This window comes from Mustelus asterias, chromosome 3 (assembly GCF_964213995.1).
Source record: "Mustelus asterias chromosome 3, sMusAst1.hap1.1, whole genome shotgun sequence".
NCBI classification, from domain to species: domain Eukaryota; kingdom Metazoa; phylum Chordata; class Chondrichthyes; order Carcharhiniformes; family Triakidae; genus Mustelus; species Mustelus asterias.
In genome coordinates this window covers 138,846,074-138,871,484 of record NC_135803.1, presented here as the reverse complement: position 1 = coordinate 138,871,484, position 25,411 = coordinate 138,846,074, and the positions used below count along the sequence as shown (strand labels likewise).

General features: G+C 44.1%; 1 protein-coding gene across 2 annotated transcripts in view; it reads left to right on the top strand.

Moving 5' to 3' along the window:
* atp2b2 (ATPase plasma membrane Ca2+ transporting 2) overlaps nucleotides 1-25,411 on the top strand; it is a 396,677-nt gene that overhangs the window by 301,342 nt on the left and 69,924 nt on the right. For both annotated transcript variants that reach the window (XM_078209746.1, XM_078209745.1), the window contains exons 14-16: nucleotides 918-1,097; nucleotides 10,562-10,649; nucleotides 24,131-24,237. In XM_078209746.1, coding sequence (XP_078065872.1) covers nucleotides 918-1,097; nucleotides 10,562-10,649; nucleotides 24,131-24,237 — 375 coding nt within the window. The remainder of the gene's footprint in view (nucleotides 1-917; nucleotides 1,098-10,561; nucleotides 10,650-24,130; nucleotides 24,238-25,411) is intronic.

Here is a 25,411-nt window from a genome sequence, read left to right as displayed (position 1 = left end):
CCTATAACTCAGACCCACTAGTCCCGGCAACATCCTCTTAAATCTTCGTACTCTTTCCAGTTTATCAATGTCTTTCCTATAACAGGTTGACCAAAACTGTACACAATACTCCAGGTGCGGCCTCACCGATGACTTATACAACTGTAACATAATGTCCCAACTCCTATACTCAATGCCCTGATTTATTCTATGTTATTACAAGAAAAGCATAGAACTGTAAAATATTATAGTTTAATTCTGCTGGTTTATTGCCAACACTGTAATGTGTCAGCAGTATAACGTGAGGCAGATGTAGTTCAAGTTACTACCAGTTGTATAAGAAAGATTATAATTAGCAGTTGTAGACCATTCATGTTGGTAAGCACTAAAGATTTAATGTAAAGGATCAAAAAGAAACAGGAGAGGTGGAATCTTTTGGTCAGTCTAATATGCATAAAATACCTAATGTAAAGTCAACAACCTGAAACTTTAATGCTATTTATTTCTGCACAGATGCTGCCTGACCTGCTGAGTATGTAGATAGGCTGGAAAATTGGGCGGGGATCCTGGATTCAGGATTCAATCCTGGACCGGGGAGCGGCGCGGGCTTGGAGGGCCGAAGGGCCTGTTCCTGTGCTGTATTGTTCTTTGTTCTTTGAGTGTTTCCAGAATTTTCTGTTTGTATTTCAAATTTTTTGCATCCGCAGTGTTTTACTTTCAGATTAGAATACCAGTCCAGTTGTAATGATAAGCTAAAGGGACCCATCATCAGACGGAGGTTCTGGATTATGTTTCCTTTGGTGGATCTGGACTACTTCCCTTTTGTTCAGTTTATCATATCTGTCTGCTTACGTTTGATTTAATACATTCGCTCGCACGCCGAGCAAGCAAGGTTGTTCTGAATGGCCTGGATCCTTCATCTTTTATGTATTATGCAGGTCCCAGAAGCCATCAGAAAGTGCCAACGAGCTGGGATTACCGTGCGCATGGTTACTGGGGATAACATTAACACAGCTCGTGCCATTGCCATCAAATGTGGCATCATTAATCCGGGTGAAGACTTCATCTGCTTGGAGGGCAAAGATTTCAACAGAAGGATCCGGAATGAAAAAGGAGAGGTGAGGGACTCTTTGGTAAATTTGATATAGTTTAGTACACACAACATGGCATAATCCCACAAAACTATCACAGTGTGATCCCAGTCTACTTTTTAGTGCCACCCTATGTAGGATCTGAGTAAAATAATAGGAAAAGTAGATTAGCACTACATAAACTGGTATTAATATATTTGTACTGTGGGAATGAATTCTTTGTAATGGAGGCCAATGGCTCGGATTAGATTATTAGATTTCCAAAGGGAATGGCGAGTAATTAGGTGTCAAGTTAAAACCACACAGTGTTGCTGTAATCCCCATACATTACATAGGCAATCCTATTATCATATTGGTGTAATCCCAATGCATACGTAGGATTATGGTGAATGTATGTATGGTGTATTTCATCTTATAGTTCTGCAAGGTGTAGTTTTCATGCATATTATGTAATATAAGTGTGGGGTGTCATCACAGTGTATTGTGTATTGAAAGAATCACACAACGGAACAGCTCAAAGGGACCATTCAGCCCATCAAGCCTATACTTTTGAAGAGCATTACAGTTAAAGCCAGTCCTCTGCTCTTGCCTCATATTGCTGACCTTTTTTTCCTCCTTTAAGTATTCATCCCATTCCCTTTCGAAGACTGCTATTAAATCTGAAACCTGTACCCCATCAGGCAGTGCATTCTGAACTCGAACCATCTCATGACATAAAAAAGAAATTCCTCGGAGCTTCTGGATCTTTTGTCAATCATTTTGAATTTGTAATAAAAAATGAAACTGTTGGAAATATTGACCTGAAACGTGAACTGTGATTCTCTCCCACTATTGCTGCCGGACCTGCTGAGTATTTCCTACATTTTCTGTTCTGATTTCAGATTTCCAGCATCCACAGCACTTTGCTCTTATCTTGTACTTGTGTCCTCTGATTATCAACCCCTCAGCCATTGGAAACAGTTTCTCCTTATTTCCTGTGTCTAAGCCCTTCATGATTTTAAGCACCTCAATCAAATCTCTTCTTAGTCTTCTCTGCTCCATGGAGAACAGCCCCAGCCTCTTCACTCTATCGATGCAACTGAAATTTCTCATCCCTTAAACCCCTTCTGTACGTTCTCTTCATGTCCTTCCTAGGGTTTGTTAGAATCATGGAATCCCTACAGTGTAGAAGAGACCATTCAGCCCATTGAGTCTGCACCGATTCTCTGATAGAGCATCTTGGCCAAGCCCTCTCCCCTGCCCTATCCCTGTAACCCCACACATTTCCCATGGCTAATGCAGCTAGCCTACACACCCTGGGACATTAAGAGACATTAAGAGACAATTTAGCATGGCCAATGCACCTAACATGCACATCTTTGAACTGTGGTAGGAAACTGGAGCACTCGGAGGAAACCGACGCAAACACGGGGAGAACATGCAAACTCTACACAGTCACCCAAGGCAGGAATTGAACCTGGGTCCCTGATGCTGTGAGGCAGCAGTGCTCACCACTGTGCCACTGTGCCACCAGAATTAAACACCATATTCCAACTGGGGCCAAACTAGTGTTTTACTCAGGTTTAGCCTGACATTTGCACTCTATGGCTGGAATTTTACCGGGGCAGGCGAGGCTCGCAGAACGGAATTCTCCATTAGCCTGGGGCGGGATTTTATGAGCCTTGCCCGAGCAAGGTCATAAAATTCCGTCCTATGTCTCTATTTATAAAGCCCACGATCTCATTTGCTTCATTTAACTGCCGTGTTAACCTACCCTTCCAACGTCAAATATTTGTGCATAAATACCACCCCCCCAGGTCTCTTCTTGCACCTTCTTCAACATTTATACCATTCTAACTGTATTGTCTTTCCCCGTTCTTCCCACCAAAATGTATCACCTCACATTTTCCTGCATTGAATTTGCTTTGTGTCAGCTCATTCCACCAGCCTGTTCGTGTTGTCCTGTAGTCCATTATTACCTCTTGCAATCCATTTCTTATCTTCCTTGCTGTTTACCACACTTGCAAGTTTCTCTTCAACTGTAAGTTTTGAAATAGTGTCCTGTTTCTCCCAAGTACATGTCACTAATATATATCAAAAAACATTGTAACACCAGTGTTGAATCCTGTGAAACATCACTATCTACTTCCCTCCAACCCAAAAAAACAGCCATGCATCACACTCTCTGAATGAGATTCTACCATCCTTCCCCCCCATCTTCACCCCTGGGAGCAGAGGATGGTATAAGCTTTGGTGGGAAAGTCAGGGGTGGGGTACTGTGCTTGTCAACTTCCCACTAACATCTGGATTTTGCAAGCAGTGGACGAGGTGGTGGGTGGTTTTCCCACCCTTGCCCCTATTAAGACACACAAGAGGCCACTGAATGGCTGTTTAAGGGCTTCTGTTGACTGCTGTGATATTTTAACCAACAGTGGGTACGCAACTTGCCTCATGGAGAGACCACGCAATAAAACCCAGTTCCTGTGGGCTCACAGGGGTGAGGCCCTTGTGATCGGACATTCCGGGACCCACATTGAGTCCCGAGCAGCAAAGCCCTGCTGTGCCCTGATGATTAACTCCCTCAATCCTCGCTGAGGCCTGTTTGATTGGCCCCCAATCCTACTTCTCTATACTCTGGTCCTCCTTGATGGCTGCTGTGCCAGCGCCTGCTGCAGTTCCAGCAGTGACCACTGCTCTTGGTGGCGCTGCTGGGTCTGAACAACAACTGGCCCTGTAAATGGCCACCAGCTCTTGGGAGCAGAGATTCTTCCTCAGAGGCGGAAGTCATGACTGCAGATAATTAACACCCTGGCCAGTGTGATATGCGGTCCCGGCTTCCAGAGCTGGAGAAGATGATGGTGCCCCTGACCTGCCAGTTGCCGGGAGGGGCCATTGCTGCCTGTAAAATCCTGGCCTCTGTATTTTATCAATGATTTTTCCACACTGCTCCTGCCCCTTCAATTCCCTGGCCTTCAAGTTTGCTGAATGTCTCATAGAGGTCAAGGCACTAGTGGTGGTGGGTAACTTGCAGCGCATCAGGGTTCTGAGTGTGGCCCGCAAAACACTTTGTTAACCATTGCCCATGTGCAGGTTTGCCAGACTCCGCTGTTTTACATCCACATAGTAGTTTTCCCACTGGTATTACTAAAGTGATCCGCACGTAAAGCTAGGGCTGTGAAATGAGGTGCATGCTGATTGCTCATAATCACTGTGAGAGTCACGGGTTCCGCTGCATCCAGTGAAGTGCTGTTACAGTTCAATTGGTATGCCCTGCAAGTGCAGTTAACGGCATGGTGACACAGTGGTTAGCACTGTTGCCTCACAGCTCCAGGGACCCAGGTTCAATTCTGGCCTCGGGTCCCTGTCTGTGCGGAGTTTGCACGTTCTCCCCGTGTCTGCGTGGGTTTCCTCCGGGTGCTCCAGTTTCCTCCCACAGTCCAAAGATGTGCAGCTTAGGTGGATTGGCCATGCTAAATTGCCCCTGAATTTCAGAAGGATCAACAGGGTAAATAAGTGCAGTTATGGGGATAGGACCTCAGTGGGATTGTTGTCCCTGCAGGCTTGATAGGCCGAATGGCCTCCTTCTGCACTGTAGGGATTCTATGATACTCTATCCCGGGAGACCGCCTTGGTTACGACACCGGTAGATGTGGGAGATTGCACTTTTTAATGTTACTTTTGTACGTTAAAATAAGGGAAGCGTAAATATTTATTTTGTTCTTATAATTTCAAGTTGATGACAGTTCTATTAGTATATGAGTGACTAAGCATTTTCTACAGCTCATTATGAAATACTTGGCATGCATTAAATGTACTTAATGTTATTCCTGGGGTCACGGTTTGTGGATAAGCCTGATTTCAATCTTGCGGCCCACTGAGATGCAGGAGGGCCACTCGTGTGGCCTACACACTAGCCTAGGTTACCCTCACTGCTGTACGCTCGCTCATCATCAACTGCACTACTCTCATCCACCCTCCCTGATATCTCATCAAGTGCTTGATTAAGTTAGTCAAACATGATTTCCACAATTTATTGCTAATGTAATCAATAACGTGAAATTTTTCCAGTTGATAATGTAATCAGAATGTGAAAGTGAGCGTACAACACCATCGTGGCTGGGGTCAAATGAATATAATGTTTCAGCTGTTTCTTTTTCATCTGTTTAAAATATGTTTCATTGATTAGCAATTAGATGTTGACAAATCAGCAGTAAATATCTTGAGAAATTCTCCCCCTGCGTGTTACCAATATTCACCTGTGAGAAGCATCATAACCAACTCATTTTCCATTAATATTCCCAGTCAGAGTCACAGCCAGCAGCTAGAACGCTGGCTGATTCCCCCTGATTTAAACTCAGAGTGCACGAGTGGTCCTAACTCCAAACGGCTGAGATCAGCTGATTCGATACACACTGGCCATGGAGCTTGAGAGCTTTCTAATCTGAGCAGCTCAGTCATTCATTACCTTAGCCAACAGAGCAATGTGAGGGGCTTAATGTGGACTTGAAATCTCCAAGACTCATCATTCCCACTTCAAAGCTTTCATTGTCTGGACTACCATTTCAGCAGGTCATGTCTGGTTTAACTAGTTTTAAAGTTTATCTATTAGTTTCAAAAATAGGCTTACATTAACACTGCAGTGAAGTTACCGTGAAAACCCCTAGTCATAGAATCCCTATAGTGCAGAAGGAGGCCATTCAGCCGTCACGTCTGCACCGACCACAATCCCACCCAGGCTCTATCCCCATGTATTTACCCTCGCTAGTCCCCCTGACACTAATGGGCAATTTAGTATGGCCAATCCACCTAACCCGCACATCTTTGGACTATGGGAGGAAACTAGAGCACCCGGAGGAAACCCACGCAGACATGGGGAGGAAACCCATGCAGACTCCGCACAGACAGTGACCCAAGTCAGGAATTGAACCTGGGTTCCGGGCATTGTGAGGCAGCAGTACTAAACCACTGTGCCATCAGGCCAATCATAGAATTGATTCTGACACAACTAAAGCAGAACTGTTAGTCACAGTAAATGGAAAGTACAACTTGGCTTTTTTCTTTTTCATGTAAGATTTGTCAAACTGAACTAGTGTTTTGAAATAATCTATATTAATAACGTTCAACCTTATCAGTTGGGCTTGAGGTGTGGATCATTTACAAATGTATTCACACACAAGGCCCAAGTCTTTTGTTGAAACAAGGAGCATGTACACAGGTTACACCTTTTTCAACTAAAGTTTAAGTTTATTTATGAATGCCACAAGTAGGCTTACATTAACACTGCAATGAAGTTACTGTGAAAATCTAGGAAAAGCTTAGGGGACAGCTATTCATTAGGGCAATGTCTTGACCAATCAGGGCCAACCTGCCTGGTTTGAATTTGAACAAATTTTGTCAGTAAACTGTCAGTTGTCAGTTGCTGGTACATTCCCCATGGCAACGCTGCTACCAATCAGAGCAAACCACTGCTAACAAATCAGCACTCTCTTCTCAAGCGGTATAAATTGTTGTGCACATTACATTTGATATTTTTGCAAGCTGTCCTGATGAGTGAAAGGAAAACAGCTTTGACAGCATGTATCCATTTTTTTGGCAGTACTCAATGTTAGACCTGAGCATTCGCAGTCAAAAACAAATATGTATAATTACAATAACCTCTGATCTGCACATTCACAACTTCTTTTAATTTTCTGATTTAATCAATAAGCAACTGAGTGCATTTAGTGTTTGCAGAAGGTTGAAGTGTTAACCAGTTCTGATAAAGTGGTTGGACATGTCAGGCAATTGGCTTGCATCATTAGTCATATTTAATTACACATTTTGTGCTGATTTGTACTGCACTTTGACATCTTTATATAATGCCTTTAGTCATGGCAAAATCGACCAAGTTATTAATATAAGAAAAAGCTGATTACAGCACCATCTCCCATTGAATAATATACTGAGAAAATGAAATCACTAATCTTTCTGAAATTGGTTTCTTTTTCCTATTCAAAGCAACCCAAATCTTTTAATTTCTCCAACTCTGGGTGACATGGTGGCACAATGGTTAGCACTGCTGCCTCACAGCGCCAGGGACCCGGTTTCAATTCCTGGCTTGGGTAACTGTCGCTGTGGAGTTTACACGTTCTCCCCGTGTCTGCGCCGGTTTCCTCTGGGTGCTCCGGTTTCCCCCCCACAGTCCAAGGCTGTGCAGGTTAGGTGGATTGGCCATGTTAAATTGCCCTTTAGTGTCCCAAGATATGTAGGTTAGATGGGATTAGCCACAGTAAGAAGTCACTCAACACCAGGTTAAAGTCCAACAGGTTTACTTGGAATCACGGAGCTTTCGGAGCGCTGCTCCTTCATGAGGTGAGTGGGCCACTCACCCGATGAAGGAGCAGCGCTCTGAAAGCTCGTGATTTCAAATAAACCTGTTGGCCTTTAACCTGGTGTTGTGAGACTTCTTACTGTATTCACCCTAGTCCAATGCCGGCATCTCCACATCGAGATTAGCCATGGTAAATGTGTGGGATTACAGGGAGAGAGGGCCTGGGTAAAATACTCTGTCAAAGAGTTGGTGCAGACTCGATGGGCTGAATGGCCTCTTCTGCACTGTAAGGATTCTGTGCGATGTGTTTCAACCTCTCCATGATCGTGGCTGTGGCCTTTTTCCCAGCACTCACCAGCCACCAAGAAACACATGATCTTTGGAATTAGTGAGCCTGAGTAATATTTCATTCCATCCCGATGGTGAGGAGCTTGATTTCTGTTTGATTTCTCCCCTGGCAGCCCTGCTGTGACTCAGTTGGTGGGAAAGGCTCTGCCTCTTACGAGTTGTCTGAAGTGAAATAAATATGTACCATGCCAGCAAGGTTCTATTTCTGTGGGCATCGGTTCAGAATCCAACAATCTCTCAATACGGCTTACGTTGCCAGGCCTTTTAGAGTTGTTGTTTTGAGGTTGGCTGGTCTGTCCGTGCTCGACACTGTCCATCAACTTTCTGTCATGGATTAATTAGATGAAGAATCCGAGCTCCAGAAGGCCGTAAGCAGCTTCGCAAACAGAGAGGCACTCAGTGAGAATGGGAGCACAGCTGAGATGCTCAACCGCAGAAAATCCCATCTGTGGTCACCCCCTTCACGACTTTCTCCTTCTCTGCTGTAACGTAGGCTCCAGTCCACAGGAGATCCATGATGCAAATATCATCACGCTGTGGAAAAACCAAGGTGACAGGGAGACTGCAACAGCGGCAGGGGGCATCTCACTCCCAAGCATCAGGGGGAAGGCCTTTGCTAAGGTTACATTTACTTGCAGACACTGGGGGCACAGTGAGGTTTGTGCGCCGGCCTTTACAGCGCGGACATGATCTTCTCCATGTAACAGCTACAAGAGAAGTCTTTACCTTGCTCTTGTAGATTTCACAAAGGTTTTCGGCACCATCAGCAGGGCAGGACTGGACAAGATCTTGGGGAAAATGAGCTATCCATCTGCTCCTTCCTTGGCAACATACACGGCGTGCTATAGTTTGATGGTTCCACATCTGACAGTTTCAGAGTGAAGAATGGAGTGAAACAGCATTGTGTTCTGCTGATTCCTGCGCCCCCCCACTCCCCCCACTCTGCTTGGTGTCTTCTTCGCCTGATCTTTGCCTTCCCTATAGATATGGAAGGAGTCTACCTACAGAATGGGTCAGCTCTGCAACCTATTAAGACTGAAAGCGAAGACAAAAACACAATGGATGGGATTTTCCAGCTGCGCTCGCTCCAAGAGCAGAAAATCCCATCCAAGGTCAATGGACCTTTGCATAGTCTGTTTTCCATCCCCTACGATATCCATGGCGGGCGGGACGAGAAAATTCCACCCATTGTGTCCTGGTCAGAGAACTCCTCATGTTGATAATGCTGTGCTAGTTGTCCACAAAGACTCATGAGCTGTCTTCCCCATTCCTGTATCTTCCTGACTGTAAGCATCAAGAAAACTGTGGACATGGGACAAGGTGTTGCATCCCCACCTTGGTCACACTAAGTAACACCTGCTAGAAGTGGTTTCCAAAATTCTGGTACCTTAGATCTACATTGACAGACAACCTGGGGCGAATTTTCTCATTCTGCCCGCCACAGGAATTGGAGCGGGCGAGGGGTGGACCATGGAAAAGTCCATTGATCTCAGGTGGGATTTTCCGGTTTCAGGGTGAGCGCAGCCGGAAAATCCTGCCTGCTATCTCTTGATGCAGAACTTGATACACTCATTGGTAAAACACCTATCATCTTTGGCTAACATGCAGATTGTGTGTGGAATAACATCAGGCTGATCCTTAGGTACAAGCTGGTGGTTTACAAGGCCTGTGTTCTAAGCACCTTGCTGCATGACTGGGAAACATGAATGACTTACAACTATCAAGAAAAGAAACTCAAGAATTTCCATCTTCGCTGTCTGAAGGTCAGATATATCCTTCCAGGACAAATTCCTGAATGCCACAGTCCCCTCAAAGGCACTCTTAAATTTATTAGCATTCATCAAAGAGTGGTGGCTCATTTCTTTGGATATGTCCACAGATTGGAAGAAGGTTAATTACCCAAGGACTTTTGGTACGGTGAGGTACTCAGAGCCAGATGACCAATGGGACACCGAAGCTCTACATCAGGGAGGCTTGCAAGCATGACATGAAGACTCTAAACATTGATTACCACATCTGGGAGTCACTCATTGATGGCAGAGGAAAATGGCAACACCTCCTGTGGACTGGCCAGCACCATCATGATGACCAGTGACCACAGCAGCTGAGCAAATGGTGCCAATGCCAAAAAAAACAACACACGGCTCTTGGAGGTTTCATGTGTGGCATTTGTGGCAGAACCTGCCTCTCAAGGATTGGCCACTTCCGCCATCAGCCAATTTGCACCGTATGAAGACACCCTATCAGAAAGTTAAAGTTTATTTATTAGTCACAAGTAGGCTTACACTAACACCGCAATGAAGCCACTGTGAAAAGAATGAATTTGTTTGCCACGTATCTATCATCTATTGTAGATGGAAAGATTCCGACAATGAAGGTTGGTTGGCATCAAGAAATGGAAAACTTAAACTGTTGCATCTGGGGTAAAACACGAAGGTAAGGTGAAAGCATGTTGCTGGGTCGAACATTACATCTGACAACGCTATACTTCATTTGGAGGTTTATGCTGACGCCAGTGGCCTAAAATAGAAGCGTTCCTGCTTGATATCTTTTATCTCTGAGCAAGAACATATCAGCCAATAGTTCAGTAAGATTATGGCATTGCAGGAAGGTTTGTTTAATCCACAAAGACAACATAGAATCATAGAATCCAGACAGTGCAGAAAAAGGCCACATCGAGCCTGCACCGACTATCATCCGACCTAGACCCTATCCCCATAACCCCACGTCTTTACCCTTCTAATCCCCCTGGCATTAAGGGGCAATTTAGCATGGCCAATCGATCTTATTGCATAGGTGTTGTTTGAATGACTAACTTGAGAAAACTTTTAAAGTAATTGCTTTCGATTTTCAGATTGAACAAGAACGTATTGATAAGATCTGGCCAAAACTCCGAGTGCTTGCTCGATCATCGCCCACTGACAAACACACGTTAGTGAAAGGTACGGAATTCATTTTGATATCCTTTCTGAACTCTCTGAATGCTGAGTTTTTTTTCTGCATTGTAGTGAGTTGGATTTATTTGTTATTTCTAACTGATATGTCGTGCGTTATAAGTAAGGCAATAGTAAACTGGTCTTGTGGCCACTAATAGTTTTTATTTGTGTTTTATTTTAATTAATATTGGGTCAGAATGTCGACACGGTCCATAGTGATGGCCAAGAGTTTCTGCTTTGGGTGCAAAACTGCACTTGTTTTGTAGAATGAATATTTTGCTCCAGTTTGCATTACTTTTTTTGTTCGTTTAGTGGTGGACCTGCAAGCTATTTTTTACAATAAATCTATTTTTAGTTATATTCATAAAATACCAAATTAACACTATTAAGTGTCTCAAGGAATATTCTTTTTAAGAAGTTACTTTCCAATATGTTGTCTTTTTGCATTGGCGATTCGGTAACACATTCTGCTCGTCTTGCCAGTGAAATTATTTGCGCAAATTTCTGCTTAAACCTGCATAATGCCAGAAGGAGAATCTTCCAAGAACCAGCACAATGATGCTGTGCTCTGGCATATCATTTCAAAACAAAATTTTCCATTTGAAAAATATTCCCGGAACTCGTTAATTTCAAAAGGAAATGAGATGGGCATTGCAGGGTTATGGAGATGGAGCAGGGTGAGCAAGCATGGATTAGATGGGTTGATGACTCAAATTTAAGAGTGGTAGCCTGGTACAGTTTTACTAATACAGATCAAGTGGCTTATCATGCAAATAAAATGTGGAGATGCTGGCGTTGGACTGGGGTGGGCATGGTAAGAAATCTCTCAACACCAGGTTAGAATCCAACAGGTTTATTTGGAATCACAAGTTTTCGGACTGCTGCTCCTTCATCAGATGAGTGACCTGATGAAGGAGCAGTGCTCCGAAAGCTCGTGATTCCAAATAAACCTGTTGGACTTTAACCTGGTGTTGTGAGACTTCTTACCATACAAATGAGACATTTTTAATCAGAGCGTTGAGTCAACCAACCTTTCAAACCAGTGCCAGTGACCATAGAAACTCGATTTGCACTGGACACAAATTGCACTTGAAATTCATGATGTTTTTCTCTGGCAGATTTTGGAAGAATTGCGCAGGAAGTATTTCTTTTCATCGGGGTTTGGTACTATGATTCTCTTGTGTGTGCATATGGTTCAGAGTCATTATTGAAAATATGGAAACAACTAAGCTATTTAGCTAGTTTGAGCTGAGGTGTTCATCTGCAGCAAAATTACCAACGAATTGCAGGAAAGAATACACAGTACCCAAAAAAGTGAAGTAGATTGTACATGCAATATTGCTCATGTGGGGGGTTTAACTTTATCATTTTCTCTTAATTGTAATCTCCCAGTCTCATTGCTTTGTTTTTTAATCCATATTTGTTTACATACCTGTTGGCCCAACCAGTGAGTAGTCACATCATGCAACGTAGGTTTTCTTTGAGTCACAGAGATCATGACTGGAATTCACCTACTTCGTCCACAGCCGGGATTATCCAGTGATAATCCACTGATGAGTCATAGAGTCATAGAGGTTTACAACATGGAAACAGGCCCTTCGGCTTAACTTGTCCATGCCACTCAGTTTTTACCACTAAGTTATTCCCAATTGCCCACATTCGGCCCATATCCCTCTATACCCATCTTACCCATGTAACTGTCTAAATGCTCTTTAAAAGATAAAATTGTATCTGCCTCTACTACTACCCCTGGCAGCTCGTTCCAGACACTCACTACCCTCTGTGTGAAAACATTGTCCCGCTGGACCCTTTTGTATCTCTTCCCTCTCACCTTAAACCTATGCCCTCTAGTTTTAGACTCCCCTAGCTTTGAGAAAAGATGTTGACTATCTACCTTAGCTATGCCCCTCATTAATTTATAGATCTTTATAAGATTACCCCGAAGCCTCCTAAGCTTCAGGCAAAACAGTCCCAGTCTATCCAGCCTCTCCTTACAACACAAACCATCAAGTCCTGGTAACATCCTAGTAAATCTTTTCTGCACTCTTACTAGTTTAATTATATCCTTTCTATAATAGGGTGACCAGAATTGCACACAGTATTCCAAGTGTGGCCTTACCAATGTCTTGTACAACTTCAACAAGACGTCCCAACTCCTGTATTCAATGTTCTGACCGATGAAACCAAGCATGCCGAGTGCCTTCTTCACCACTCTGTCCACCTGTGACTCCACTTTCAAGGAGCTATGAACATGTACCCCTAGATCTCTGCTCTGTAACTCTCCCCAACGCCCTACCATTAACTGAGTAAGTCCTGCCCTGGTTCAATCTACCAAAATGCATCACCTCGCATTTGTCTAAATTAAACTCCGTCTGCCATTCATCAGACCACTGGCCCAATTGATCAAGATCCCATTGCAATCCTAAATGACCAATCCTAAATCCACTATGCCACCAATCTTGGTGTCATCTGCAAACTTACTAACCGTGTCTCTTAACTTCTCATCCAAATCATAATATAAATGACAAATGGCAGTGGACCCAGCACCAATCCCTGAGGCACACCGCTGGTCACAGGTCTCCAGTTTGATAAACAACCGTCTACAACTACCCTCTGTCTTTTGTTGTCAACCAATTTTGTATCCAGTTGGCTACCTCACCCTGAATTATGTGAGAGTTAACCTTATGCAACAACCTACAATGAGGTACCTTGTCAAAGGCCTCACTAGGGCCCATGTAGACAACATCAACTGCACTGCCCTCATCTACCTTCTTGGTTACCCCTTCAAAAAACTCAACCAAATTTGTGAGACATGATTTTCCACTCACAAAGCCATGCTGACTGTCCCTAATCAGTCCCTGCCTCTCTAAATGCCTGTAGATCCTGTCTCTCAGAATACCTTCTAACAACTTACCCACTACAGACGTTAGGCTCACTGGCCTGTAGTTCCCAGGCTTTTATCTGCAGCCCTTCTCAAACAAAGGCACAACATTTGCCACCTTCAGGCACCTCACCTGTGGTTGTCAATGATTCAAATATCTCTGTAGGGGACCCGTAATTTCCTTCTTAGCCTCCCACAACATCCTGGGATACACTTAATCAGGTCCTGGGGATTTATCTACCTTGATGCACTTTAAGACTTTCAGTACCTCCTTCCCTGTAATATGTACACTCCTCAAGACATCACTATTTATTTCCCCAAATTCCTTAACATTCATGCCTTTCTTAACAGTAAATACTGATGAGAAATATTCATTTAGGGTCTCACCCTTCTCTTGTGGATCCACACATAGATGACTTTGTTGATCCTTAAGAGGCCCTACTCTCTCCCTAGTTATTCTTTTGCCCTTTATGTATTTGTAGAAGCTCTTTGCTTTATCTGCCAAAGCAATCTCATGTTCCCTTTTTGCCCTCGGGATTTCTCCCTGAACTCTACTCTGACACCCTCTATACTCTTCAATGGACCCACTTGATCTCAGCTGCCTATGAATGTCATATGCCTCCTTCTTTTTCTTGACCAGAGCTTCAATATCCCGAGTCATCCAGGGTTCCCTACTTCTACCAGCTTTGCCCTTCACTCTAAAAGGAACATGCTTAACCTGAACCCTGGTTAACACACTTTTGAAAGCCTCCCACTTACCAGATGTCCCTTTTCCTACCAACAGACTCCCCTAATAAACTTTTGAAAATTCCTGTTTAATACCATCAAAATTGGTCTTGCTCCAATTTAGAATTTTAACTTTTGGGCCAGACCTGTCATTCTCCATTGCTGTCTTAAAACTAATGGAATTATTGTCATTGGTCCCAAAGTGATCCCTCACTAACACTTCTGTCACCTGCCCTTCCTTATTTCCCAAGAGGAGGTCAAGTTCAGAAGTCAGTCCCACTGACGGGAATGGAAATTTGGCTTAGCGCCAAATTCTCTATTCTCGCTGGCAGTGGTGGCAGGGCGTGCGAGACTGGAGAATTCCAGCCCAGGTTTGGATCCCTGATTTGAACAAATGATCTTCACTTGGATGATCACAACTTAAATTTTTAACACATGTATTTAATGTTCAGAAGATGTTCCAATGTTTCACTGTATGTTAAAACATGTGACAACAATAAATCAAATCAAATCAAATCAAAATCAAATCAATGTGTTTCACAAAACTATAATTAGACAAGAATGGATATGGAACTTGGAGATGGTGAAGTTAGGAGAGAGAGTGCCCAGATGCTTGTTGGAAGATCAAAGTTTAAGGAAGGTCTGAAAGGAGGAGCAGGGAATGGTGATGTCTAAGGAAGGAAGTCTAGAATGTTGGGTCGAGGTGGCTGAAGGCTAAGCAACCAACAGGGTGGCTGGGTGGGGTCATGGAAGGGGGAATGCAAAAGAGGCCAAATTCAGAGGATTGGAGGAAGTTACAGAGATAGGAAGGAGGGAGGTAGCAGTGGGGGGGGGGGGGGGGGGGGGGGGGGGGGGAGGGAGGGGGGGGGAGTGGGGGGTGGGGGGGGGGGGGGAGAGGACCACAAAGTGTTTCAAAAGGAAGAGTGAAAATTTTAAGCCAACTTCAATCTTCCCCGCCCCTTATTTAATCAGGAGAGTCGGGCTTTCAGCCCTGCATCTTCCCAATCCATTAAATGATTCTCAGCCTGCTTCCAGGAAGTGTTTTAAATTCCAACATTAGTTTAAAGTTTATTTATTATTGTCGCAAGTAGGCTTACATTAACACTGCAATGAAGTCACTGGGAAAATCCCCGAGTCGCCACAATCCGGCACCTGTTCTGAAGGAGAATTTAGCATGGCCACTGCATCTAACCAGCACGTCTTTTGGACGGTGGGAGGAAACTCACGCAGACACGGGGAGAACGTGCAAACTCCACATAGAAAGTGACCCAAGGCTGGAACTGGACCCGGGTGAGGCAACAGTGCTAACCACTGTGTCACCGTGCCACCCGTAAAGATGCCAGTAGCAGCATTGGGGATGAGCTGTTGCGATTGTCAGAGAATTTTGACAACCATTTTGAAAGTCGACAAGACAAAATAGAGGATACCGCTTCCTTCCTCATGAATAGGCTTATGTAGCGTAGGGTAAATAGAACCACATTTGCTGTTAATCATTGGGATCGCTCAGATTATCTCAAAGAACTTGTAAATTATTTATCCACAATCTTCAGAATGTTGATATTTGCTCAAAATTTCAATAAAGAGACAGACATCAGAAAGTATTAAAAATAACATTAAGATTGGGCAGCACTCAAAGTAGATCTGTTGTGGTCCACATTAATGAGTTTCATCTGTTATATTAATGGCTGCCTGCTTGCAAAATGTTAATATTAAGATCATTACAATGAAATTTAAAGAGCAGTTTATATTCAATTGGTGCCAGATTATGCAGCGGTAGTTACATAGAAAACATAGAAACATAGAAGAAAGGAGCAGGAGGAGGCCATTTCGAGCCTGCTCCGCCATTCATTACGACCATGGCTGCTCATCCAACTCCATTGCCTAATCCTGCTTTTTCCCCATAACCTTTAATCCCATTCGCCCCAAGTGCTACATCCAGCCGCCTCTTGAATACATTCAATGTTTTGGCATCAACTACTTCCTGTGATGTACATTAAAATGCAGAGCTCTGAAAACGTTCACACTCCGAATTGTAATGCAAAAATCTTCACGGTATTGCACCTCGGAACCTTATCGTGTGAACAAAAGACGTGCTGTTCTTGTCCAGATTTTCAACAGGTAAATAATGATGTCATTTGAAAGGAACCTACACTTATGCATTATGGATGAGGAAAAGATTCCACCCATTAAACCTGAAAGAATACATCGAAAACAAAACATATCTGAAAGATCGGCCTTTCCTCCAACACCCCTGACAGATTGAACAGAAATGCGCGCTTTGATTGAAATAAAGCAACGGAATATTTATTGTTCTGTTGGCTGATTGACGATGAAGAGGCCAGGCAACATGTGCAGCGCCCGACATTTCAGAAGAGAATGAGGGTCAGGATAGTGTGCAGCATTATGTAAGCCTCCAACAAAGATCAAAGCTGATACGATGCCAGCATTACCCACAGGAAATTGACTGCCAAAGCCTTTCAACAAACTAATATTCCCCAGAGAAGTGGCAATGATCTCAAAGCATTTCTAGGCCAACTCTTGTTTTATAACAGCTTTCTCCTAAAGCAACATTATTAATAAGTGAGTATGGTGCGAAGATTCCTGTATTATCTTCAAGATTAAGTTCTGTGGGGAATATTTGGGGTTTTTTGAGGGGGAAGTACTGTATTTAAGAGGTCGAGTCCAAGTTGCTGTGGGAAAACGTATTGACATGTTGTACCTATAGGTTCGTAGGTACACGCACTGCATAAACAAGGATGGTAGCAAACACCAACACTGAAGGCAGGGGCAATTGCATTTTGAACCTTAGCAATTAAATCGGCCCATGGGTCACTTGCAACCGTAGCAGCTTGTTTTACCCAGATCATTTTATGCTGTACCCTCCGCTGCTCTTATACAAAAGGAAAACTGAACAATGTCATTTTCATTCCTATCAGTGGAATTATGTGGCAGGTTTGCTGCCACTGCACTTAGATATGTAATAGGGCATTTCTTTAACCTTGCTTTTTCAGGTGGGGGCTGGGAGATGTGAGGGCTTGTAAAATGACGTTGGAAGGTATGGGGAGGGAAGTCTGACATCTTCCTTGCCAAAGGATATTCCCACAAGTGGCAGGAGCAGCACCGAGGGCACCCGCTTACAGGAGATGGGTAGCCGTTAATAGAATAGAACCCCTACAGTGCAGAAGGAGGCCATTTGGCCCATCAAGCTTGCACTGACAACAATCTCACCCAGGTTCGATCCCCGTAATCCCACATATTTACTGTTAATCCCCCTGACACTGAGGGGCAATTTACCACAGCCAATGCACCTAACCGCACATCTTTGGAGTGTGTGAGGACACCGAAGCACCCGGAGGAAACCCACGCAGACATGGGAGAACGTGCAAACTCCATACAGACAGTCACCTGAGGCCAGAATTGAACCCGAGTCCCTGGCGCTGTGAGGCAGCAGTGCTAATTATTGTCCCACCAAGTCACCATCCCATCACGCCTGAAGCATTGGAAGATTATGGCCAGTACTCCCACAATTTCCACCCTTCTCTTCGTATTCTGGGATGCGTCTGATCCATTCTTAGTGACTTAACAGCTTTTAAGTACAGCTATGCTTTCTAAAACCTCTACCTGTTTTCAGTGCATCCAGTGTCTGATCAATCTCCACATTCACTGTGACTTTGGCAGCATCTTCTTCCTTGATAAAGACAGATAAAATGCTCACTTAATTCCTCAGCCAAGTCTTAAGCCTGGTAGTAGTGTGTGTTTGCCTATTAATGTGCAAATTGAGCTTCGAAAGGAAAATTGGAACTGCCAGTGCCCATTGACTGCCAAAATCTTTCCAGCACCACACTATTGATCTGCCAATGACTTTGGCTCTCTCCTTCCTTTCCCAAGATGTTAACTCTTTACTGGTGTATTGTTACAAGTTACTAAGTGCCTACTGGAGCCTCACCCAAGTCGTAGTTCTTCATGCAATAAACAGATCAGCCATGATCTAGTTAAATGACGGAACAGCCTGCGAGGCTTATCAGCCTACTTCTGTCCCCATGCCCTTTGGAAGAAGAGCACAAGAAGAAATGGGAGCAGGGGTAGGCCACCAGGCCCTTCAAGCCTGCCCTATCATTCAATACGATCATGGCTGATCTTTGCTGGACTCAGCTCTTTTTCTGTCCCATTTCCCCACAGCCCTCTATTCCTCGAACTATCAAATATTTATCCACCTCCACTTTAAATACTCCTAATGATCCAGCCTCCACCACCCTTTGGAGCAGATAATTCCAGAGATTCACTACCTTCTGCAGGAAGAAGTTTCTACGCACCTCAGTTTTAAATGACCGGCTCTTTATCTTGTTGCTATGTCCTGTTATATAGCTTTTAATTTAAACACCTTCCAAGCATTCCAATTTAATGAGACAAGCAAGGACAGTAATTCAATTGTTTCTTTATTTAACACTTCTAGTACCAACTCAAACTTAAGCAGTTGCAACTCATCAACTCTTTACTGAACTTTAACTTTCACTGAGCATCAACTTTGAACTGAACTTTAACTCTTAAAATGCATGCATATAAACTTTAACTGAACCTCAACTTCAACTAAACATCAATTTTAACTATTTAACTGAAAATAGATACTATCAAGTTCAGGAAAACCTTGGTCAAGAAATATCCTCAATGTAGAATCTATCTTCTCCTTCTCTGAAGCATCCTTCAGGGCACAGGTCTTGTTGTGATGGTTGGTTTCTTCAAGTTATCCCTGCCAAACAAAGGACTGCATGTCTCTTTATCCACAATTTTCCACTCACTTCCAGAAGATTCTCTGTCATCCAGCAACTGTGTCACCAGAAATCAATCACATGGCTCGAACATCCAATGAAATTACTTTTGAACAATGCCATTGCACTTAGTTCAAACTGCATACTCCATACACATAACAGCCATACAAATCAGAGACGCAATGTCTGGGTCAATGTAAACAAGTTCCTTTATCTGGCCAGCATTGGTTCAAACATGGACAAAAGAACTGAATTCCAGAGGTGAGGTGAGAATGACAGCCCTAGATATCAAGGCTGCATTCAACCGAGTGTGGGCTCATGGAGCCCTAGCGAAACCGGAATCAATGGGTATTAGGGGGCAAACTCTCCACTGGTTGGAGTCATACCTGATACATAGGCAGATGATTGTGGTTGTGGAGGGTCAGTCATCTCAGCTCCAGGACATCTTTGCAGGAGTCCCTCAGGGTAGTGTCCTCGGAATCATCAGCTATTTCAACAATGGCCTTCCCTCCGTCATAACGTCAGAAGTGGGGATGTTCGCCGATGATTGCACAATGTTCAGCACCATTCGTGACTCCTCAGGTACTGAAGCAGTCCATGTTCAAATGCAACAAGATCTGGACAATATCCAGGCTTGGGCTGACAAGTGGCAAGTAACATTCGCGCCACACAAATGCCAGGCAATGATCATCACCAATAAGAGACACTCTAACCACCGCCCCTTGACATTCAATGGTGTAACCATCACTGAATCCCCCACTATCAACAACCTTGGGGTTACCATTGACCAGAAACTCAACTGGACTCACCACATAAACACAGTGGCTGCAAGAGCAGGTCAGAGGCTAGGAATACTGCAGCGAGTAACTCACCTCCTGACTCCCCAAAGCCTGTCCACCATCTACAAGGCACAAGTCAGGAGTGTGATGGAATACTCCCTACTTGCCTGGATGGGTGCGGCTCCAACAACACTCAAGAAGCTTGACACCATCCAGGACAAAGCAGCCCTCTTGATTGGCACCACATCTACAAATGTTCAATCCCTCCACCACCGACGCTCAGTAGCAGCAGTGTGTACTATCTACAAGATGCACTGCAGCAATTCACCAAAGATCCTTAGACAGCACCTTCCAAACCCACGACTACTTCCATCTAGAAGGACAAGGGTGGCAGATACATGGGAACACCGCCACCTGCAGGTTCCCCTCCAAGTAACTCACCATCCTGACTTGGAAATATATCGCCGTTTCTTCACAGTCGCTGGGTCAAAATCTTGGAATTCCATCCCTAATGGCATTGTGGGTCACCCCACAGCATGTGGACTGCAGCGATTCAAGAAGGTGGCTCACCACCAGCTTCTCAAGGGCAACAAGGGATGGGCAATAAATGCTGGCCAGCCAGCGATGCCGAGGTCCCACAAATGAATTTAAAAAACACGGGAAGCTTCAGATCATAGCTCCCAGACCAGAGCGTCTTTACAACCTGCTTCTGGTTTTAATCTATAAATTGACCAAAATTCCCAGCATGCTTAGCTCTCAGCCAGAATAGCCATTTTAAAGCCACTATTGCCATTATTTTTGTTAAATTATTGTTGCAGCTGTTCTTTCTCCGTCCACAGTCCCCTTGTTCGAGACTCTCCCACTAGTGAAAACATCTCATCACCTACCTAGTCAAGCATCTTATATGTTTGAATAATGTCACCCCTCACTCTTCTAAATTCCAGGGAATACAGATCCAGACTATTTAGTCTCTCTTGATAGGAAACCCTCTCATCCCAGGAATTAGCCTGGTGAATCCCCTTTGGACTGCCTCCAATGTTACTATGTCCATTTTTAGGTAAGGGGCAAGAGAAGGGAGTCAGAAGTGAGGTGGGAAGTGGATGAGCCTTGGGGAATGATCACATTGGTTGGGAAGAAGGTAACAATGGGAGAGAACAGGAGAGACAAAATTGAAGTAGGGATAAGATCAGTTGAAAATGGATGAGCAGGGTGGCACGGTGGCACAGTGGTTAGCACTGCTGCCTCACAGGCCAGGGACCCAGGTTCTATTCCCAGCTTGGGTCATTATGCGGAGTTTGCATGTTCTCCCCGTGTCTGTGTAGGTTTCCTCCGGGTGCTCCAGTTCCTTCCCACAGTCTGAAAGACGTGCTGGTTAGGTGCATTGGCCACGCTAAATTCTCCCTCAGTGTACCCGAACAGGCGGCAAAGTGTAGCGACTAGGAGATTTTCACAGTAACATCTTTGCCATGTATACCTGTGACACTAATAAATAAACTAAAGTAAACCAAAGGAACAGTGCAGATGGCTAAGTGTGGAAGGCTGGAGTCAGTAAATTTTGAGTGTATGTTTCCCCGGGATTAAATTGTATGCTTGGTTTGGAGGATTGGAGAGTTAGTTAGTGGCTTCGCTTCCCCAAGGCTCAAGCTATGTGTGGGTGAGAGGAGAGGTTTGCGGTTTGCGTTCCACAGGCTTAGTTCGTTGCTTAACTGGGAGGGGACAGTGAGGGTGGTGGGCTGGGTAATTGATAGACAGGCACCACACCCAGATATGAACTTTTGAAGGGAGGGGACATTGGTCGAGGATAATAACTTGGGACTGAAGAGAAGGAGTGACAACGCTTCACCCTTTTCTTGATTGCCCACGGGAACTACCAAACACCACTTCACTATCTGGTGGATTAAAACACTTCTGGAAGATTCTCGGCATTTGTGCTGCTGGAATTTGTGGCGGGAATTTGCTTTCTGGTCATGAGGGACAATTTACTGGCACCTTAAAGGTAGAATTGAAAAGAGAGCAATGAAAGCATTGGTCAGGAATGGTTAAGATTCTGCATGTGAATTAGAATTCTGCACACTACAGTGAACTGCAAGCTAAAAATATTCTTATATTCTTATAAAAATATGAGCAGAATCTTAAAAATCAGAGTCAATACATCAAAATCTAAATTCCAGCTGGTAGTCACATTTCATTCTGCAGAGATCCTGTTTAGTTTATTTATTAGTGTCACAAGTAGGCTTACATTAACACTGCAATGAAGTTACTGTGAAAATCCCCCAGTCGCCACACTCCGGCGCCTATTCGGGTACACTGAGGGAGAATTTAGCACGGCCAATGCACCTAACCAGCACGTCTTTCAGACCATAGGAGGAAACCGGAGCACCCGGAGGAAACCCACACAGACACAGGGGAGAACGTGCAGACTCCGCACAATGACCCAGGTCCCTGAGGCAACAGTGCTAACCATTGTGTCACCGTGCCACCTCCTGTGCTAAGCCACCTTCCTTAACATTCCTGTGTCAGTGATCTATCACCTGAATGCAGACTAAGTGAATATGGATTTTCCAACTGGGCGGCCAGATAACCTTGAGATAAAATACAATGATCCACTCGCTATTTTAAATATATAAATAGATACAAAAACATTGAGAGATAGGAACTTGCATTGTATTACTTCTTTGCCGTTTATATATATTTCAACTGTATGATGCAAATAGTGAAGCAGTTGAAAAGTCAGTTGCTAACCTCCTCATTTATCTTTCCCAACCTCTTAACCCCCCGTGCCACTTGAGAATTCTTGTATTTGTCCTTCACAATGACCAGAAAATAAATACAAAAGCAAACCGTCGTTTGGGATTAGGCAAAGCTTCTCAATCGGGGTAATGTGCAGTATACCAAATGATGGAACAAGTGCTTGGAAAATCATTTTAAAGGTCTAAATGTTGATAATTTAGCTCGTACTTAGCCACGAAAGGTTTGAAATTTGAAAAAATACAATGCAAGTTTCCAGTGGAAACTTGGAACTGAACGGAGGCCATTAAGTGTAATCAGATTGAACGTAATCCATCTGATTTTCCCCATGAGGCTTTTGTATATTTAACATTTATTGGTTTGAAACGTGCTCTGAAGATTACAATGATTTTTGAAGTAATCTGCAAGGGACGTATAATAATGTTTACAATGAAATCCTTAACCATTATATTATTCAAGTTCTTCCTCAGTAACCGTGCAATTATTCTGTTGAGGGTCAAATTATTTACCTTTTCTTTGCTGGTTGCATGCCGTTGTGGACAGTGATTAGTCCGGGGGTTATTTTGCCAATGGGATTGGAGACCAAATTTAATTTTTAATTAGATTTATCCCCTCCGAACTTATACTTTTTTTTGATCGTTACTCTGGTTGTGTTTTGTTTAAAAGGATCACTGGAGTTGCTCCAAGGTGCAGGGGGCCATGGATGATCAATAAAAACTGACACTATCTTCTGTGGAATTCTTACTTCTGGCACAAGTTGCTGCCGTATGTAGTTGGCATGATGTGGAGATGCCAACTTTGGACTGGGGTGGGCACAGTAAAGGAGTCTCACAACACCAGGTTAAAGTCCAACAGGTTTATTTGGAATCACGAGCTTTTGGAGCGCTGCTCCTTCATCAGGTGAGTGGAGACGTAGGTTCACAAACACAGCATATAGAGGCAAAGACACAATTACAAGATAATTACAGATTGGAATGTGAAGAATGGTTGGAATACGAGTCTTTACAGGTAATCAAGTCTTTACAGGTACAGACAGTACAAGTGGAGAGAGGGATAATCACAGGTTAAAGAGGTATGAATTGTCTCAAGACAGGACAGTTAGTAGGATTTTGCAAGACCAGGCCAAATAGTGGGGGTTACATGTAGCGTGACATGAACCCAAGACCTTGGTTGAGGCCGTCCTCATGTGTGCAGAACTTGGCTATCAGTTTCTGCTTGCTGATTCTGCGTTGTCGTGTGCCTTGAAGGCTGCCTTAGAGAACGCTTACCTGAAGATAGGACGCTGAATGCTCTTGACTGCTGAAGTGTTCCCCGGAGGGAAGGGAACACACCTGCCTGGCGATTGTCTTTGCCTATATATGCTGTATTTGTGAACCTACTTCCCCACTCACCTGATGAAGGAGCAGCGCTGCGAAAGCTCATGATTCCAAATAAATCTGTTGGACTTTAACCTGGTGTTGTGAGACCTCTTACTGTATGTAGTTGGCGCGAGGAAGGGCAGAGAGAGTTGGCCTGTTAATGGCAAGGGTAGGAAGCTCATTCTGTTCTTCCTAATGAGCTCCAGTGGGATGGCTTTGTTTCTTACAGGTATAATTGACAGCCTGCACGGAGAGCGGAGACAAGTTGTCGCAGTAACCGGTGATGGAACCAATGATGGGCCGGCGCTGAAGAAAGCAGATGTCGGTTTTGCCATGGTAGGCACCAAAGCATTCAAAAATGTTTGATTTTGTTTTAAGATTTGAATCAACAAACTGTGCTAGTGCAGCGGTAACCCTGCATCATCTGCTGAAAGTGGAACCCCCAACATCATGATTTGCTCAACACGTACATATGTTAATCGACTGTTAGTTTTGCTAAATTGATAGTTTCCAGCAATGCAGCACATCTGTTACTCTGCCAGAGGTGACATTTCACATCTGGGCTGGGTGATCACACTTCAGCTGGCTTTTCCCAATTCTTGTTACAAGAGATTACAGATACAAATAGAACATAGAACATTACAGCGCAGTACAGGCCCTTCGGCCCTCGATGTTGCGCCGACCAGTGGAACCAATCTAAAGCCCCTCTAATCTACACTATTCCAATATCATCCATATGTTTATCCAATAACCATTTGAATGCTCTTAATGTTGACGAGTCCACTACTGCTGCAGGCAGGGCATTCCACGCCCTTACTACTCTCTGAGTAAAGAACCTACCTCTAACATCTGTCCTATACCTCTCACCCCTCAATTTAACGCTATGTCCCCTCGTGCTAGCCAACACCATCCAGGCTGAAAGGTGCAAAAAGGTTTACAAGGATGTTACGAGACTGGGAGATTTGAATTATAAGGAGAGGCTGGATAAGACTGGGACTCTTTTCCCTGGAACATAGGAGGATGAGGGGTTACCTTATAGAGGTTTATAAAATCATGAGGAGCATAAATAAGATGAATAGCCAAGGTCTTTTCCCCAGGGTCGAGGAGTCCAAGTCTTGAAGGCAAAGGTTTAAGGTGAGAGGGGAAAGATTTAAAAGGGACCTGAGGGGCAACCTTTTCACACAGAGGGTGATGCCTGGGGCGCAATTACAACATTTAAAAGACATTTGGTAGGTAGATGGATGGGGAAGGGTTAGAGGGATGTGGGCCAAACGCAGGCAAATGGAACTAGTTCAGTTTAGGAAACCTGGCCGGCACGGACGAGTTGGGCCGAAGGGCCTGTTTCCGTGCTGTATATCTCTATGACTCTATGGCCGGAATTCTATTGCCACGCCCACCGCGGGCGAGGGGCAGGCAATGGGAAGGTCTGTTGACCTCGGGCGAGGTTTTATGTTTTCGGGATGAGCGAGGCCATAAAATCCCGCCCTATGACTCAAATATCCTCCGTATT